This window comes from Carassius gibelio, chromosome A15 (assembly GCF_023724105.1).
Source record: "Carassius gibelio isolate Cgi1373 ecotype wild population from Czech Republic chromosome A15, carGib1.2-hapl.c, whole genome shotgun sequence".
Taxonomy (NCBI): Eukaryota; Metazoa; Chordata; class Actinopteri; order Cypriniformes; family Cyprinidae; genus Carassius; species Carassius gibelio.
In genome coordinates this window covers 10,951,919-10,969,691 of record NC_068385.1, presented here as the reverse complement: position 1 = coordinate 10,969,691, position 17,773 = coordinate 10,951,919, and the positions used below count along the sequence as shown (strand labels likewise).

Sequence of the window (17,773 nt, the reverse complement as noted above, 5' to 3'; positions counted from 1 at the left end):
ATTTAATCAACCTCTTTGAGTAAGACCTTGTTAAAAATCCTAGGGCTTAAAAGCCTTTTTAATAAACGTCACAAAAAAAAAAAAAAAAAAACTCTAATGCACACACAATGTGCTACTTCTCAGAGTGTCTCTTTAATATGCTGTCCAATAGTCGAGGCCACACTTTCATGTACCACATGGATGGAAAACTTATAAAAATGAGAGTGAGAAGCAGGCAGGATAAAGAAACTCACTGAGTCCTTGAGTTGGCCGAGATAACTTGCATTCTGGCCCAGGAGGGTCTCTGCACTGTCCTGAAAGCAAGTCACCCATTGGTTGTCTCCAAAATCAGCAATGTTGGCCTGCCATAACGAAAGGACAATTAATAAATAGCACAAAACTATTTCACTCCTAGCTGGCCAGAAGTCATGTCCAACGAACAAAGGCCAGGCTGAATTGACAAATTTGGTGGTGAAGATCTGAAAAATTAGAAGCCATGTACATGAGATCCAGAGTTAAAGACACCAAATTCCTGTCCTGGAATTTGCATGCAGCTTCTAAAAAAACGGGGCAATCAACAAAATGTCTGAGCTGACGAATAGAAGGTGACCTCCAATGAACAATGCATTTAGAACAGGAAAACAACAACTCTGGTTACGAATTCATTTTTAGAAATAACTATAGTTAACTATTACTATAAGAGCAGAAAGGGGATGGCATAGATACTTATTTTAGGACAACCAGAGAATACTGACTGGAGGAGGTAAATATGTTATATTAGAAGAGGCATGGGAGCCAAGGGCAAGTCCCTTACCGAGAGCATGAGACGGTATTTGAAGTCGGGGAACTCTTTGTCGCATTTCTCACAGCGGTACATGCCGTTCTGCTGGTCCACCACCTTCTTGTTGCAGTCTTTACTGGAACAGGCCTGATACAAGCAGTTCTCTTTACGGATATAGACTATGGTGGCGATGCAAGAGAAATAATCAGCCTGGGAAGAGAAGACCATTGACATTGCTTAAAAATAAAACACTATACGAGCGGAAAAGGTGACAGTACTGTTTCTGCAACCCAAAGCTCATTCTAATAAACACAGTTAGAAGTTTATTTCCATTTTGCACTATAGTAAAGACAGTTGGTGTGTACACATTTTTGACTGGTACTGCACATTCTAACTACCAATTCTATAGTAAAAAATACCTAATGTTGTTTGTTAGGTGGCAGATGCAGAACTTAACATGATATATAGTTTAAAAAACTAAAAACTAAATGAAACCTGCCTGCAAAAAGGGCCAAGCTGAAAAGCAAAACAGAAACTGGCCTGTATTCATTTAAAAGTGGGATATGCAAAACCAGAGATATGCATAAACATTAAAAGGGCTTTTGAACTGGGCTGAATGCAGAAGTGAAACAGCAGCCGTAGAGCACCTGGAGGGGAGGTCAAAGGCTCTGTGCTAAATGTATGCAGAAGAGACAATGGGAGGACAGGAAGTGCACAGCCACTGGGGCTGGAGATGAAAAGACAGCGATACAAGGAATTATTTTTATCATTTCCTGCAAAGACAGTACACTCAGGTATCTCTGACTTTTCTGAAAGCTTTATATGCACATACACCAATGTTTTTGTTTTTAGAATCATAAGATGTGTCAGATAAAGTATTATCTTACAATAAAATAACAGCATAAAGAGTAAAATATCTAATAGCTAAATAATTGTTTGCATGTAAAATATCCTATAATTTTTATGTTTAATTACATTGATCAAGCTCAACCATTCAGCCCTGTTATAGGGCTGGACAATAATATCAATATGTATCGCAATATATATATATATATATATTTAATAACAGTGATATGATTTTTAAACATTTCTGATATTTCGGAATGCATTACCCAGTGTTTCCCATACATTGATTTATTTGTGGCATTTGACTTTGTTAAATAAACATGAGCACTGCACGTTTCAAAATCGAAACACATCGCGGGTGTTTTAAATGAATGAATATTTTGTCGATTTTTTTCTGCAACACTTTTCATACTCTTTATACTGGCTAAAGCACTTTTTATTTCAATATATAAGAAAAATCAGTCTATACTACCAGTCAAAAGTTTGGATTAGTAAGAATTTTAATGCTTTTTATTTTTTTAATTTTTAAGAATTCTCTCCTGCTCACCATGCCTGCATTTATTTGATCCAAAGTACAGCAAAAACAGTAAATTTGTACAATATTTATTACCGTATTTTTCGGACTATAAGTCTCATTCATATAGAACCAAGAACCAAGAGAAAACATTACAGTCTCCAGCCGCGAGAGGGCGCTCTATGTCTTCAGTGTAGACTACAGGAGCACTGAGCAGCATAGAACGCCCTGGCTGGAGACGGTAATGTTTTCTATTGGTTCATTTCTCTTGGTTCCTTTCTCTCGGTTCATGTCAAATTAATTTTGATAAATAAGTCGCACCTAACTATAAGTCGCAGGAACAGCCAAACTATGAAAAAAAAGTGTGACTTATAGTCCGGAAAATACGGCATTTAAAATGTAATATATTCCTAAGATCAAATCAGAATTTTCAGCTTTATTACTCCAGTCTTCAGTGTCACATTATCCAGAAATCATTCTAATATGCCGATTATCAATATTTAAAACAGTTCACAATTTTTCAGGATTCTTTTATGAATAGAAAGATCAGCATTTATCTGAAATAAAAAGCTTTTGTAACATTATACAACATTCCATTCAAACATGTGGAGTCAGTATGATTTAAGAAATTATAGAATTTAATACTTTTATTTAGCAAGGATGCTTTACATTTATCAATTTATAATGTTACAAATGATTTCTATTTCAGATATTGTTCTTCTGAACTTTCTAATAGGGGTGCAAGTAAATATAAATACACGTATCGCGATATTTTGTTTGATACTCTATCAATTCTCAAAAACAGAATATCGATACTTAAAAAAAAATATAATAATAATACAAGAATCATGGCAGTTGTTTCTTTTTGAGTTTATATACCGACCGCTAGACCGTCTTCATCTCTGAACAAATCCTGCGTGACTGAACATACTAGCATTAATGCACGCAATTTATGTTGCCATTAATATAGTTTGCTGCTAGCAATGACAGATTAATTTTTTTTTCCCAATTCCAGTTTCAGTGTACAAAGCTGAAGTGTGCTGTAAATTTGGGATTTTGTGGTTATCTCCACTGTGGAAATGTGAATGAATGGATGGCTCCAGATCGTGATGTAGTATTTGGTATTCCAACACAAAACAAATTTGCTGAATGCATACTGTATTTTCTGCACTCAAGCCTGCTTATCTAAAGGAAACGCTGTTTATGGCGTTTGATGTGTGATGTGAATTACCATAGACTTATAGTCTAAATAAAACAATTTGCAATTTCGTATTATGCTAGTTATTGAGCGCGTGACGTCATGTGGACTACTGCCAGTGGCAGTTGAAAATGGTTGTGACGCGGTTTTCACGGCGACCGTCACAGCCCTAGCTGTAGTATTGCAATAGTCATCTATAATTGCAAATTAATATAAAATAATCTCTGGTACTGGTATCAACTACTAAAACTGTGGTATCAAGACAAAACTACTCCCACATATATAAAAAAAAAAAAAATAGGCAGCAGACAAGGTCAGATTTATTATGCATCTTATCTGTAGTATAATCTCTTAATTATTAAGCTTAGTAAATGGAGTCCTGGTAATCTCCATACTCTATCTCCAGTGCTGAATGTGAATAATGCTTAAGCACACACCTTGGGAAGATGGGAAGGGCATTGCAATGCATGATTAATGAGCAGAGAGAAAAGTAACAGTGTAGCTAAATGACTGCATCGCTCTCTTGTTTCAGAACATGGTGTCACGCAGGACCAACGGATTACAACTAACCAGATGAACAGACAATGAGACACCCTAATAAAGTTATGCTCCACAAGACAAGGGATTTCTAAAAAAGGGTCATAATTATGGCTTAATCATTCCATTTTCTGTTATTTTTTTTAGCACTAAAACGAGTCATTTTTATACGGCCATTTTCCACCCTCTCTGTGACCCTTGGAATTAAACAGTCTGTTCATTGCTGTAGTTTTGCTACACACATAAGTATGCTATATACTACATTATAATTAGCACTATTAATGTGTAAATGTGGACAGTCAAGTGTTGTAGGTTTCTGACGAAAGAATTCTAACTATTTTAGAATGAGCCAATCAAAAACTTATTTTAGACCAAAAAAACTTCCCTCATCACAAGATCCCTTTAAAAATATTTATAAAACATAAATCTGAGATAGAAACTTAATTTTATGAAAGTTTTATATAAATGAAAGTTAATAAAATAAATGCAATTGTTTGGAAATGTATTCTGATGCATTCTTCACAGAGAAAAAAATATATAATTGAGTCTAATCTTAATGTGTGGCGACATACTTTGTCTCCATGTCCTAAGTGCTCATTCTTGACTTCCGCAAGTGTCTTCCAGTTTGTGTTTCCACCACCGCCGCCAGGTCCTCTTAACTCAGTCATCGACTGGCCATCTATAGCATGTCCTTCCTTATCATACCTGTAAACAAACAAGACAAAAAATGCTGTAAATTAAAAAAAAAAAAAAAAAAAAAAATCAGTCAAACATCTGTTCATTTCTACATACAAGGCAATAACTCATCTGTTCAGGCAGATAAGCGGATATCTCAACTTTATCTACAGAGACAGAGATCAGCTTTAGCTAGGGAAAAACAGCAGCGGCAGCCACAGAGATGCTGGGGGACACTTGTGAAACAAATCAACAGTGTAGGAATGGTTTTGGAAGATGGGGTCAGGGTTGCAATGGTGAAATCAGAAACCCATTTCCACTCATGCTCCGGATTGGCTGGACAGATGAGGTTGGAGAGACAGAATAAAAAACTAAGCTCACTCAGGATGAAGCAGTGTGTCTGAGGAATCAATACAGCATTATAATCTAGAGACCACAGGTCTGGTTAACAGAGGAGTAGGATGGTTTGAATCAGTAAATACAAGGGTTCAGGGCTTGTTCTGGGAGGCACGACTAATTGAAAAGATCCACGTAAATAGACAAGCGTGTGGCCCTGGCTGCTTGTGCTGTGTTTGCAAACTGAAAAATGTGTTGAAATCTAAAGCATGGTATATAACCTTAATTTTCAGCTTCTTTGTTATATGACCGCACTTATGTACTTCCCAGAATAATTCCCTAAATATAGCGCTAGTCGTGCGTTGCCAAAAGGATCAGCCAACTTCTGACAAATTAAATATTAAATATATTAAATATAATTTAATAAAATTTATTTTTTGTCCCCAGTGTTTTCAGCACACTTCAATGAAAAGTGGATATTGAGAAAAGACCAGCATAGTCATACAACTGATGTTAACTGATACTACGCTGGAATAAAACACGAAACTAATTGCGAATCTTGCGAATGAGTCATAAAAAATAAACAATACAGCAGAATAAAACAAACGCTTCACATGGCCAAGACCAGACTGTGTGCGGTAATTGGCAGACTGGGCCTGATTGTATGGATAAAGGGTGGTGCCATCAAGGCAGAATGAACACCGGAGGAGCAAACTGGAAATGGCATGTGCTTTAGAGCACTGGAGTGACAGTCTGGCGTTCAGTGCAGCGTGTCTGAACTGAGCCGAGCAGACAACAAGTGGAAAGCAGCAAGATTGAGCACTGAACGGACTTGTCACATGACAGAGGACATGATATACTCGTGACAGGAATTGTAAGAGAGGCAAGAAAATTAAGGATCTATGAAGGAATGTCATCAAGTCTTGGTTGAGGGCTGTTTCTCAATGACTTGGAAAAATTGCAGTTTTTGAAAATGTGATATTTTATGATTTTTCAGCTCGTTTCTCACATATTGCTACTGTATGGCATCAGAACACTTAGAATATAAACACTCCAGTCATACGGACTGCTTTAATGGAACTCGGCAGTATAAATCCTCTTTGCTATTTGGAAAAGCTTAGAAGAAAATAACACTGGGGTGGAATGATATCGGGGTGAGTAAACAATACCCATTTTCATTTTTGGATCAACTATTCTTTTGACCTGGAAACAGCATGGCAGCATGAATTCTCTTGAAGCTCATTGTACAGTACAATGTTCCCAGAAGACTTTGCTCATGTGCAAGCCAAGCAAATAACCCCAAAAAATTTATTTAAACAAAACAGTAACTGAAACTAGTGAGCCTTACTTAAGATCTCAAATTGGATTTGGTGGAGGCAGGAGAGTTTCCACTGCCTCTGAGAAGTCTGTCGAATATAAGCCAGTCAAAGTAATTGGCAACCTATGAGTAAGAGTGCATCAGTGAATGAGAATGAATGATAATGAACAGGGTGAGAGTGGCAGAGGGAGGAGGTGTGACTGATGGTGGAGTATGAAGTCCACACTGCTAAAGGAGCAGACCAACAGTGGTCCTAGTCTCTGACGCCATCTACTGGACAAAAGATGACTCGCATCAAAATGCTGACATAACCATCTTCTAGTATAATTAAGGGTTAGTCTATATAGATTATGGAAGCTTTGAGCAAATATGCACACTGACTGCCACACTAAAACTAATAGAGGTGACAAAGAGCAACTGCTTGCCAATTAAACATTTTAGAGCTAAGCATTGAAAGAACAATACAAACTCAAATACCTACGACTTCCCAGGCTAAGACATTACAAATGTATAATGCCGATATATTATAAAAATAAAAAATGTCCAAAAAATATATTGACTGGTAATATCTATTACACAAGATAATACAGTCAGAACCATGTCTTATTCCTTGATTATTATTATATTGAGAACAACTCTCTACATTGAGCTCTGGAGCGTGAGAAAGAAAGATCCTCAATCAATGTGATTAAGAGTGAGTGAGTGACGTGACATTCAGCCAAGTATGGTCAGAATTCGTGCTTTGCATTTAACCCATCCAAAGTGCATACACACAGCAGTGAATACACACCCGGAATGAATGAACACACAAGTTAATTGAATACCCCAACATGAGGACCAGACTTCAAGGTTAAATCCCACTGAGCCTACATCTTAGCAGAACAAAAATGGGCCCCATTCTTTATTTTTTACAACCTGTTTGTTCACGCATTTTACTCAAAGCATTTCCAACTAATACAGGATATTTAACTGAATAAATTTCAAGGGGGAAAAAATAAGCAAAAACTTGAGTGCATCTTTCTAGCACATTTTTAACCAATGATGGCAGAAAAAATTAATATAAAAGCTGTAAAATAAAGCTACAACTTTAAGAGGTCTCTGAAGTAGAAAACTGGCACAATGTGTCAAGTGGCTGATTGAGTCCTCATGCTGCAGACCTCAACAACACCTCCAGGTTCAAAATAGCACTTACTGCAGCTCTACTAATTGAAGGGCATCTATCGATTCCACAGTGGCCCGCTGGACCTTTAGAAAGCTGGCCAAGAGGCCATACGCTGTGCGTTGGCCCATGATTTGAAAGCTCATTACCTCTGGCTCTCCAAGTGAAAAGAGGACAGACGTGAGCTCAGAGACTAAGCAGCTGAACTTACCTATGACTGGATCAGCAAAACTGAAGTTCTGAAACGTCGCTGACAAAGAGCATTTTTAGGCCCTCAAAATGCAAGGAAATACACCGGGTCTAAGCCCAACGCACAGCCATGCATAGAAACCAGAAGCTTCGAGCTGGCACTCTGGGAATTTAAGGAAAGCTGCTGTGAGATCACTACCTCACCCCGCTGTGTTCAGTCACATTCCACTACCCTCATTATGTAAATGAAGCCTTCAGAACCCCCCAAAATAATTAGACTCTCAAACTTGCAGACTAGAGGCTGGTGAAACAGAGGTTGTAATCGCTCGTCAAACTGTGCAAAAAAAGAAGTGGCAGAAAATAAAGTGAAATTCAACTCTGCAGCCCTGTTATGCACCGCTTTCATCTTATTTCCCTTCAAGGCTGGGGGTCTGTGATACTGGGAGGTAAATAAATGGAGCACACGGAAAGCAATTGATTGAAACCTGCAGGGAGAATGAAGAGAGACACTCATGGATGGCTTCAGCCAGGTAGGCTATTAAGCCCGGAACACACCAACATAATGGTCATTTTTGTTCGTTGGCCGACTAAGTTTTCTGAGTGTTTTCCACATCAAGTTGGAATTGTTGATTAAAGTCGTTATTTAGTAGACAGTAAAAAGCCTACTGGTTTTCATCCAAACTATCTTAAAGGGGGGGTGAAATGCTCGTTTTCACTCAATATCCTGTTAATCTTGAGTACCTATAGAGTAGTACTGCATCCTTCATAACTCCAAAAAGTCTTTATTTTTATTATATTTATAAGAGAAAGATAGTCTGTACCGATTTTTCCCGGAAAAACACGAGCGCCTAGAGGCGTGACGTGTGAGCGGAGCTAAAGAATCACGAGCGCCAGTAGGCTTTTGCGTTGAGAGCGTTTGGAAGCTGTGACACAGATCCAGAGGCTGAAATTAAACAAGAGCAGCATCAGCAAAGGCGTCTCTATGTGGTATGTACTGAAACTATATATTTGCTTAGCGGTTTTGGAAAATGACTAAGTCCCACTTTATGTCGTCTTTTTTTTTAAGCTGTACATGTGAAAAGTGCAGTTTGATGACAACATCGCATGTTGTTTACTTGATGTGCTTACGCGCTGATAGCTAAGTTAACAACACCGAGATATTTGAAGCAGTTTTACTCACCGCATGTGGTTCCAACACACGATCGTGACCCTTTTTCGTTGATCCTTAACAAATAAACGATATGCAAATCCGTCGTCAAACTGGGCCTTGTTTGTAAAACAAGCATCTTTGAAATGCAGGGAACAAACACAAACACTTGCTCAGCTCCGTTGATGCTCTGTAAAAATAAACTCCATCCACTGGTCCCTTAATGCGGTTTCTCTTTTGGTAATCTGTGCAGGGTTGTCTTGCCCTGGCAACCAAAAACACACTTCTTTTGTGACTTTTCGCAACGCTCTCGCTCCGATCAGTGAACGTCTGTTGTGCTCTCAGTGCTCTGCTATACGGGAGCGCGCGCTCTTCCGGCAGAAGTGCCTTAGGACCCATAAGGAAATTCCGCTCCATCTAACGTCACACAGAGCCATACTCGAAAAAAACTTTCCGAAACTTGTGACAAACCGGAAGAGGTTTTTTTGGAACAAAAATACTCCTTCAAACGTACAACTTAATTTTTGAAACTTTGTCCATGTTTAGCATGAGAATCCAACTCTTTAACAGTGTAAAAAACTCAGTATGCATGAAATAGCATTTCACCCCCACTTTAAATTGTGTTCCGAAGACAAACAAAGCTTTTACGGGTTAGGAATGACATGGGGTTAAGTTATAATGACAAAATTGTCATTTTGAGGTGGAGTATCCCTTTATCAGTGTGGCACTAGAACAAACAGGGTTAAGTGAGGTTTAAAGCTGAATATCACTTCATGAATAGCACACAGAGCATTTAAAGGGATAGTTCATTGAAATTAAATTGGTAATTTATTCATCCTCATTACATTCCAATTAAACCTGTATGATTTTTCTATTTTGAAGAATGTTGAGGTTGAAAACTGTAGGAGTGTTCATGTCACTTCATAGTGTAATATATATACACGCATCTTTTTTTAAACAACTATTAAACTGGGCAAAAGTGGAATATATATTTTTTTTTATTTGCATGTGGAACTGCTCCATAAAAATGTTTTATTTATGAATATATAAAGATTTAGTGGTACACTTCATTATTCATACTATTTTTAATGTAATAGTAGAAAATGTAGTTAAAGCAAAATTTGTGAACTGAGATGATTCCAGTTCATCAACCATATTTACATAAAACTGAAAGTGTACAATGATTGTTGTTCACTCAAATGATCACAATCTGGTGATTATGTAATAACGGTGACTGGTCTATTCGAGATATTTATAAGATTTATAATTATAAATTTGGCAGTCCCAAAAAACGCCTAAATTGGCAAGATAAAGCAGAGGAGAACATTAAATGAGTCACAAGAGTTTTTCAATTCCTTCAGTAGCCAATAAGGATCTGAGGATTAAGACAGCTCCTGTGCTTGGAAAAACACAGACAGCCATAATATATTTGGCGCTACTGCCTTGTATTCAAGTATTTATAACAACACCATCTCTCAACAAAGCATTCAGTGCCATTGTTTCCTCATCTTCCTTATTGCACATTCCCAAAGCAGAAATAAACATTCCTGTTCTCAAAGGAACCAGGTCACACGAGTCCACCAGTGGAAATTGAACATCTTGGCTTTAGCCATGGGGATTAGCCATGATTTGCATTCCTATATCAGCCTGAATGCAAAGCCCACCAGAGCACCGCTGATAGAGCTAATCTTGATATCAAAGGCATGAGCATGCTCACCCTCTCAGAGTTCTAGAGTGTGCATTTTAGTGTCTGCTCTCTGCTCGTCCCAATTCTCACAAGTGGAGAAATAAAAACAGAAGCGCATCAGAATGCATCTGTTTCATCTAGGACAAACACTTAACAACAGATGCTGCGTATTTTCTCTGAAACAGAGAGAAAAATCACTCACCATCCCTGCAGTTTGTATGCCTCAGGAATGTCGGGGTTGATCATGACCGTGCTGCTGTAAAGAGTGGAGAGAGAACGCCCACCAAAGTCAGACAATCTTGCTCCCTTAATGGCCAAGATAGGCTGCCCACTGCCATCAAACGTCTCTGCCTGGAGATTGAGGGAAAGAAAAGAGAAATAGTTAAGCACCGAACAACTGCTCATACTCCTCCTACAGTCTGATAATTATCTTTGCAGTGCAAAGGATCCTTAAGTATTTACCATCTAACTGGTTTTAAGCATTTGGTCTTTTATGGCACATCCTGATTGGATGACAATGGCTGACATGACAAACAGAAGCCGACATCTGGCAGCTGTAATGGGAGAGGGAAGTTTCTCCAAATGCTTGACAAAAACATCATCTGGTACAAAATCCGATTGTTTAGGGCTGGATGTCACTGTTTGCATGAGGATTCCAATCAACTGAGATTACATTACCATCCAAATGTTTGCAGTCTAAAATTTATTTTTATGTTTTCTTTTTTGAAGGAAACTAATACTTTTATTCAGCAAGTGTGCATTAAATTGGATAAAAGTGACAGTAGAGACATTTATGTCACAAAATATTTCTATTTGAAATAAGCCCTGTTCTTTTGAACTTCCCATCAAAAGAGAAATAAAAAGTACTGTTGTTCTGTTTAATATTTTTTTATGGAAACAGCATTGATACTAAAAACGAATATTAAAAATGCTAATAATGTTTCTTCAGAAACAAATCTGTATATTAGAATGAAGGATGATTTCTAATGTGAAACATTAAAATCTTTAATGAGTCTTTATGCAACTTCACGGTCCACAGAAAAATAATAATCTTAAGCATTAAATTTATCACAATATTAACTAATTTTACAAAATAATTTTATTTTGTACTACAAGGCACTGAATAATGTAAAATAAATAAAGATTGATCTGATCCGTTACGTACATCGTTACCCCACATGGTGAGCTGGATGACTTTGCCGGACATGTCCATCAGTTGGATGTTCCTCTTCGAAACCTCTCGACTGTTCTTGGTCGTGATGCGCGTCACATCCTCTGTGTTTTTACAAACTGCAATCACATCTGCAATCACACACACCACGTGGGTTTACAACACTGCTTCTCCCCCCAATTTACCAACAGTAAATAGGTTTGGGATGACTATACCACTCATCCAAAATGCAATTCCACATCACCCTTCAATGCTCCATTACAGCACACCATCGTAATCCTCTCATATCAGAAGCTGTTATAAATCATTCAGCTGCCATTAGGAGCATTTCACAAATCACTGCCAGCACCTGACTCAAATCTCGGATAAGAAATACGCCTGCTAGACCTCGGTGTTCTCCAACTGCCATTACCATAATTAGAGGCATGCTTATTGACTTCATTCTACCAGTGACAGTATCTTTCTCCTTTAGTGCTGCTAGAACCCGACAGGGACACAAAGTCAATCTGCGCCACAGACCATTACTGTCATAAGCATTATTAATATTGCGCTCATCAACGCTATAATTACCACAACCTCTTGGGTCTCAACACATTTGTTACAGAAAGCCATGCTGCTTTCTCCATCGCTGTTCATTATTAAAATGCTGGTTATTGATGATGCCAATCACACTGGCCGGGGAAGATGCTCACCTACGATGGTGTCTTTCTCCCGGGACTCCAAGTCAGCAATGGAAACAAAGTCACACTGCACCTTGGGGACGTCATGGCTGTCCTCACAAGGGATGATGCTTGTCTCGCCATTGAGAGTCATTTCATAATCATTCTTAAGTGAGGAGAATTGTTTGTTAGCAATCTTCAGGCTGCCTTTTGAGATGTAGTAGACCTGAGGACAACAAGAGGGATGAATCAAGTCATGTTAGCAACCCACATTATAACTTTATTGTTCTAATCAATTGTGTAGCCCTACTTCCACACCCTATTAGATGAGAACATAACTAAAAAGAAAGTAGGCCTTACTTTTCCCTGCTCAATGATCGAGTAGAATTTGTCCACTTCGTTATTAAATCCAGTTGCTCTAATCTCCCCCTATAATAAATCAAAATAAAGATGTTATTGCATTTTAACACTCTTACAAGCTTCTAATCTGATCACTGATGATGAATGCTTACGCTTTCATCAACAAGCTCCATGGAGAAGAGCTTCCCATCCCCTTTGGAGTTACTCCATGTGCGGATGGCACTCTTATTGGTGACTCTGGCTCTAACAGTCCATCTGAAGAAAACAACACACTCTTATGAATTATGCCCAACACAATATGTTACGTGATATTCAACGGTCAATTGGATTGAAAATAAAAACGTGAGATTTAGACTGACTTTGACTGGTATGGATTGAGACTGGAAATGGGCACAACTTTTGAGCTGCCTCCAGGAGTGCTGGGGGCAGCCATGGGCTTTTTCCCAAAGCTCTGAGCAGAAGGTCTGTTCATTGAACCTAATGAGAGAAGAGAAAACCACACGTCACTGCAAAGAACTACAGACATAATCACAGACACCAAGAGCACAATTTTAAAATAATTACTGACTGTAATGATACAACACCTCTGAAACAATCTTATGTGTCAATCTTGAAAGTGTGAATTAAAACGTCTTAAAAATGTCAAAGAAAATTAGACTGTGCTCAAAAAAAACAAATCAAAATATTAATTGGTATCTGCACGTTAATGAGAATGAAATTAAGATTTTCTATTCTTGGGAATAAAAGTTAAATTAAAACAACAAAAATCAGATTGTGAATTTTACACCAAACAAACAAACACTACTTGATGGCTAGACGTTTTGGTGTTTCCACTATATAACTATATTTATTTATATATTCTTTAACAATTCACATGGTTTGAAATTCACCACTGACAGCACAGGACATGTTAAACATTCAAGTTTAATACTTATGGCTAAGTTGGATCAAACTATAAGTCGCATTTATTTAGAACCAAGAAACTAAAGAAAACATTACCATCTACAGCCGCGAGAGGGCGCTCTATGCTGTTCAGTGTAGGCTACAGGAGCACTGAGCAGCATAGAGCGCCCTCTTGGGCTGTAGACGGTTATGTTTTCTATTGGTTCATTTCTCTTGGTTAATTTCAAATTAATTTTGTTAAATTAGTCGCACCTGATTATAAGTCGCAGGACCAGCCAAACTATGAAAAAAAAAAAGTGTGATTTATAGTCTGGAAAATACGGTATTTAGGCTAAGCATCAACATTCACAAACCAATGTCCGTAATCATTACTTTATAAGTTGGAAATAGGAGGTTTCCGATAGCACAGGAAGAGAGCAGAGTGGAGTGCATTGTTATGTTAACTTTTATGGTTTATTGTTTTGAGTCCTATGGGACGCAGTAACACACGTCCCTCTCACAATATATTGATTTACACATCTATCCCTTTTGCTACTCAGAAATATTCACGCAATCCTGCAGCATGTATCAGAAGATCTGTGCTCCAGCGCAGTTAGTGCTACCGCTCACTGATCTATATATATATATATATATATATATATATATATATATGAACCGCGCTCTTGCCCACCTCTTCCTACCGAGCCAGGGACTGATAAATGGACCGATCACATTAGTCAAACGAGTCAGGCTTTGGGAGTCAAACGCACTCCGGCACGGTTAAGATTGCCTAGTGTGAGCACAACATAATTATCCTCTCGCATCTCACACACACAAGTCTCTACCCGCCCATCAAGTGTTGTCCCATGCTGCACTATGCTGTGATGGGTCCCGCGATCATGCAAGTCTGAGCATAACTTGTTTTTCTATAACTATAAAATATTTTCTATTAATCGTTAATGTCCTGCAGTGACAAATGGCTTTTTGTGTATTTTAATTACATTAACGTTATAAGTTGAGATTTAGGCTACAATCAATATTTTAACTGCTACTATGTAAAATGAACACTGCTGTAAAAAGCACCTTATTTGTTTAAAGTGTTTGCAAACCAAATGTTGTTACACTTTTTGTTCATATAGCAATGGGCCTACTTTTAAATGGAAAAAAGTGCACTGTACACTACTTTTGAATACATTATTAGTTTTGTGCATGATGCAATTAATCCCAGACAATAATGCGATTAATCCAGATTTTTTTTTAATGTATCACTGCCCAGCATCAATAATTTCTAACAGTAATTAACAACTTCCTTTGCATTGTTTATGCTCAAAAAGCAACATTACACACTAAAGTTAAAAAAAATTTCAATCATAATGAAGGACCCCTTTAATATTCATTTTAATATTAATGCCTGCATTAAAAAAGCAAAACCTGCAGTGATAACAATATTATAGAAAATATATAAATGCACAATATTTCAGAGGATATGATTATCTACTGACATTCATTAGCACATGAACAGCAACTAAAGGGATGCTGTGTACCAGCAATATGATTCCTACCTTTTCTACTGTTGTTCTACTTCATACTGTTTCTATAACCCAGCATATGACAAGTTTAAAACATATCTGATAGACGGTGCAAAGAGTAAAGTGAAAAAATAAAAAGTAGTTTGGATAAATTAGTAGTTCATTCATAGGTTGACCTAAAAACCGTTGGTCAGTTGTTAGTTTTCAAATCAGTTACCATAGTTACGAATTTTTTTTTCCTGAACTTTAACGCATCAGCACTTTTCAAGGAACTATGAGTATCTTGAAAATGGTCTCTTCAACTGATATATTTTAATTTAATAATCATGTAATCTAAAATACAATCAATTCAGAACTTCAAAACCCAGCTACTGCATTACAGCTCAGGAACACATTAATATAATTAATTTATATACATATTTGAGGGGTTTTATATACAAATATCTATACTAAAATCTGAACACATTTTTGTGTTTTCCCATACCATCATTTCCATTCTGAGGCTGTAATGGACGCACAGTTGGAGCCGGAGCTGTACTCTGTTGCTTTGACTGGCCTACAACACACAAATTAAGACATTGCAGGAAAATTATTAATTTCATCACCTTAATCCCCTCTAAAAAAGTCGACTGACATAAGAGAACCTCAAAGCTAAGCTAAATTTAAAATGTTTTATATGAGCATAAAATTTGACATGTCATATGTACTCTCACCCTCCACATAAGGAGTTGGGTCTCCAATTTTTCCTGCCATCTGGTCAGCAGACTTGATCACCTCTATATCCAGTATAACTATCACACGTCTGTGTACATCAAACATAAAAGATTGTTAAGATGCATTAATAAACAATGTTCTTGTTCAAAATTTTGATGTCAGTAAGATCTTTTTTTTTTTTTTAAATAAAGAAATTCATACTATAATTCAGCAAGTTTGGACTGATGAAAAGCGACTTTTTTTTATTTTTATAAAAGTATATATATACACTGCAGTGACCCTATTAATAACAACTGTGAAAATCAGAACACGATCAGGAGACAAATGCTTACCGTCCATCTTTGAGAATATTAGTGACGCTTCTTTTCAGCATACACACACAGTTAGGGGCCAACTGTTCTTGCTCAGCCATGGGATTGAGCTGTGTGGAGAGCATGAATGCTGGATGCAAGGAGAAAACAGACAAAAACAATTAAAGAATAGATGGTGTCAGACTATTTGCATTTTTATAGAATAGCTGAGGTTTGAATCCCAATGATGAGACAACATTATATCTTAACAGCAAGAATCACTCACTCCTAACTTTAAAGAAACTCCTTGTCCAAATTATCCCAATACTGGCTTTCAAACACATAAGCACCTAACAAGCACATTTATGTGTACCTAGAAAATAATGCAGAAAAATATATGGCTTTGCAACATATGGCCATCTAAACATAAAGCTCCACATATGAACCTTAAGAAACAAAATAACATCCTGGACATGGAAATTCCAATCGATTTAAAGGACAGATATCAAAGTAAATTAAAGGCATCTGGAAACTGATCTAACTTACAGGACATAGTGTGCAGCCCGTCACTCATCATGACACGGAAACGAGACAGGCCATTTCCCCCATCAATCTTGCGAATGTTCTGGAAAAAATATGCAACAAATTAAAGTTGACAGACTAGCATGAAAAATAAATGGTCTGATGCTTTAACCAAACAAAGAAACTAAAATGTAAGCAAACAAAATATGAACTAATTACTAACAAATATTACTGCTATGAACAAAGAAAAAGGAGAAAAAAAACTGATACACCTAAAGTTTCCCTTTAGGCCTTTTGAAATGTTACAATTAATGGCTTGCAAACATAAATGTAACATTTACATTTCGTTTGTCTCAGAAATATCAAAATCTGATTACTGCATTAATGCAATGCATAACTGCAATATCTGCCTTGATATCACCATCCCTTTAATTTAAATGTAGAAACAAAATAATTTGATTAACTTGTAAAGAGTTTGCAAGAAATATGACAGTTACCACACACTGCAGAACAGGGTTGTTGACTTCAGTTCCTTTGGTCAGGGACTGAAAAGAAAAAGTGCACAGTCACTTAAGAAACAGAATACTTTCAAGCATTACCATAGAAATCAGATCAACATTAGCACATTTGAATTCAGATGCCTGGCCTTATTTCACCCACATTCAAAACTTGGGGAAGAAAAACTAAATCCACTTTCCATGCAAAGTAACTCTGACATTCTTATGGATCTGCTTAAATAATAATTATATATTATATTATCTTAATATTTCAATGTTTAATTAAAAATGGGTAACGTTAATTCACGTTACTTAATTTATACAATGAGTTTACAATGAGCGGACAAATTAAACGATCTTTGCATTTATGCTGCAAGTTAGTGAATTAGCACGCAACATTTTATTCATTCCATTTAACCTCGTCACATTTAAAACATGCAACCATTGTGAAAATAACTTCAGCAAACATGAAAGTCAACGATAACTAATTGATTTTATATTGTTGTACTGTTATAGTGCAAAACCGCAGGATATAAACTTGATGGCTAACGCGCTTAAATTAGCGAGCTTATATTTGCAAAGGATGTAATAAACCTGCTGCCTTATTCTTACCTCAATTGCCCCCTCTGACAATCGAACAGTCATATTTTCACAAAACAATTTTGCGAACCGAAGATTAAACCTTGTAAAGACAATAAACAACGACAGCCGCTGGTGTTCAGCACTCTCCAAGTCTCCTCCCGCCAACTCAGTCCAAACGCGCGAAAGGGTAACACACGATGA

General features: G+C 37.1%; 1 protein-coding gene across 1 annotated transcript in view; it reads right to left on the bottom strand.

Moving 5' to 3' along the window:
* Window positions 1-17,767, bottom strand: part of LOC128029183 (replication protein A 70 kDa DNA-binding subunit) — a 21,875-nt gene extending 4,108 nt beyond the window's left edge. The window contains exons 1-15 of the mRNA XM_052616793.1: window positions 17,603-17,767; window positions 16,991-17,038; window positions 16,518-16,596; window positions 16,014-16,122; window positions 15,681-15,769; window positions 15,452-15,523; window positions 12,916-13,033; window positions 12,709-12,811; window positions 12,557-12,625; window positions 12,230-12,422; window positions 11,532-11,668; window positions 10,569-10,717; window positions 4,428-4,560; window positions 794-970; window positions 234-341 (exon numbers count right to left, since the gene is read on the bottom strand). Of these exons, the coding sequence (XP_052472753.1) occupies window positions 234-341; window positions 794-970; window positions 4,428-4,560; window positions 10,569-10,717; window positions 11,532-11,668; window positions 12,230-12,422; window positions 12,557-12,625; window positions 12,709-12,811; window positions 12,916-13,033; window positions 15,452-15,523; window positions 15,681-15,769; window positions 16,014-16,122; window positions 16,518-16,596; window positions 16,991-17,038; window positions 17,603-17,635 (1,617 nt within the window). The 5' untranslated portion in view covers window positions 17,636-17,767. The remainder of the gene's footprint in view (window positions 1-233; window positions 342-793; window positions 971-4,427; window positions 4,561-10,568; window positions 10,718-11,531; window positions 11,669-12,229; window positions 12,423-12,556; window positions 12,626-12,708; window positions 12,812-12,915; window positions 13,034-15,451; window positions 15,524-15,680; window positions 15,770-16,013; window positions 16,123-16,517; window positions 16,597-16,990; window positions 17,039-17,602) is intronic.
* Between the last annotated feature and the right edge of the window lie 6 nt (window positions 17,768-17,773).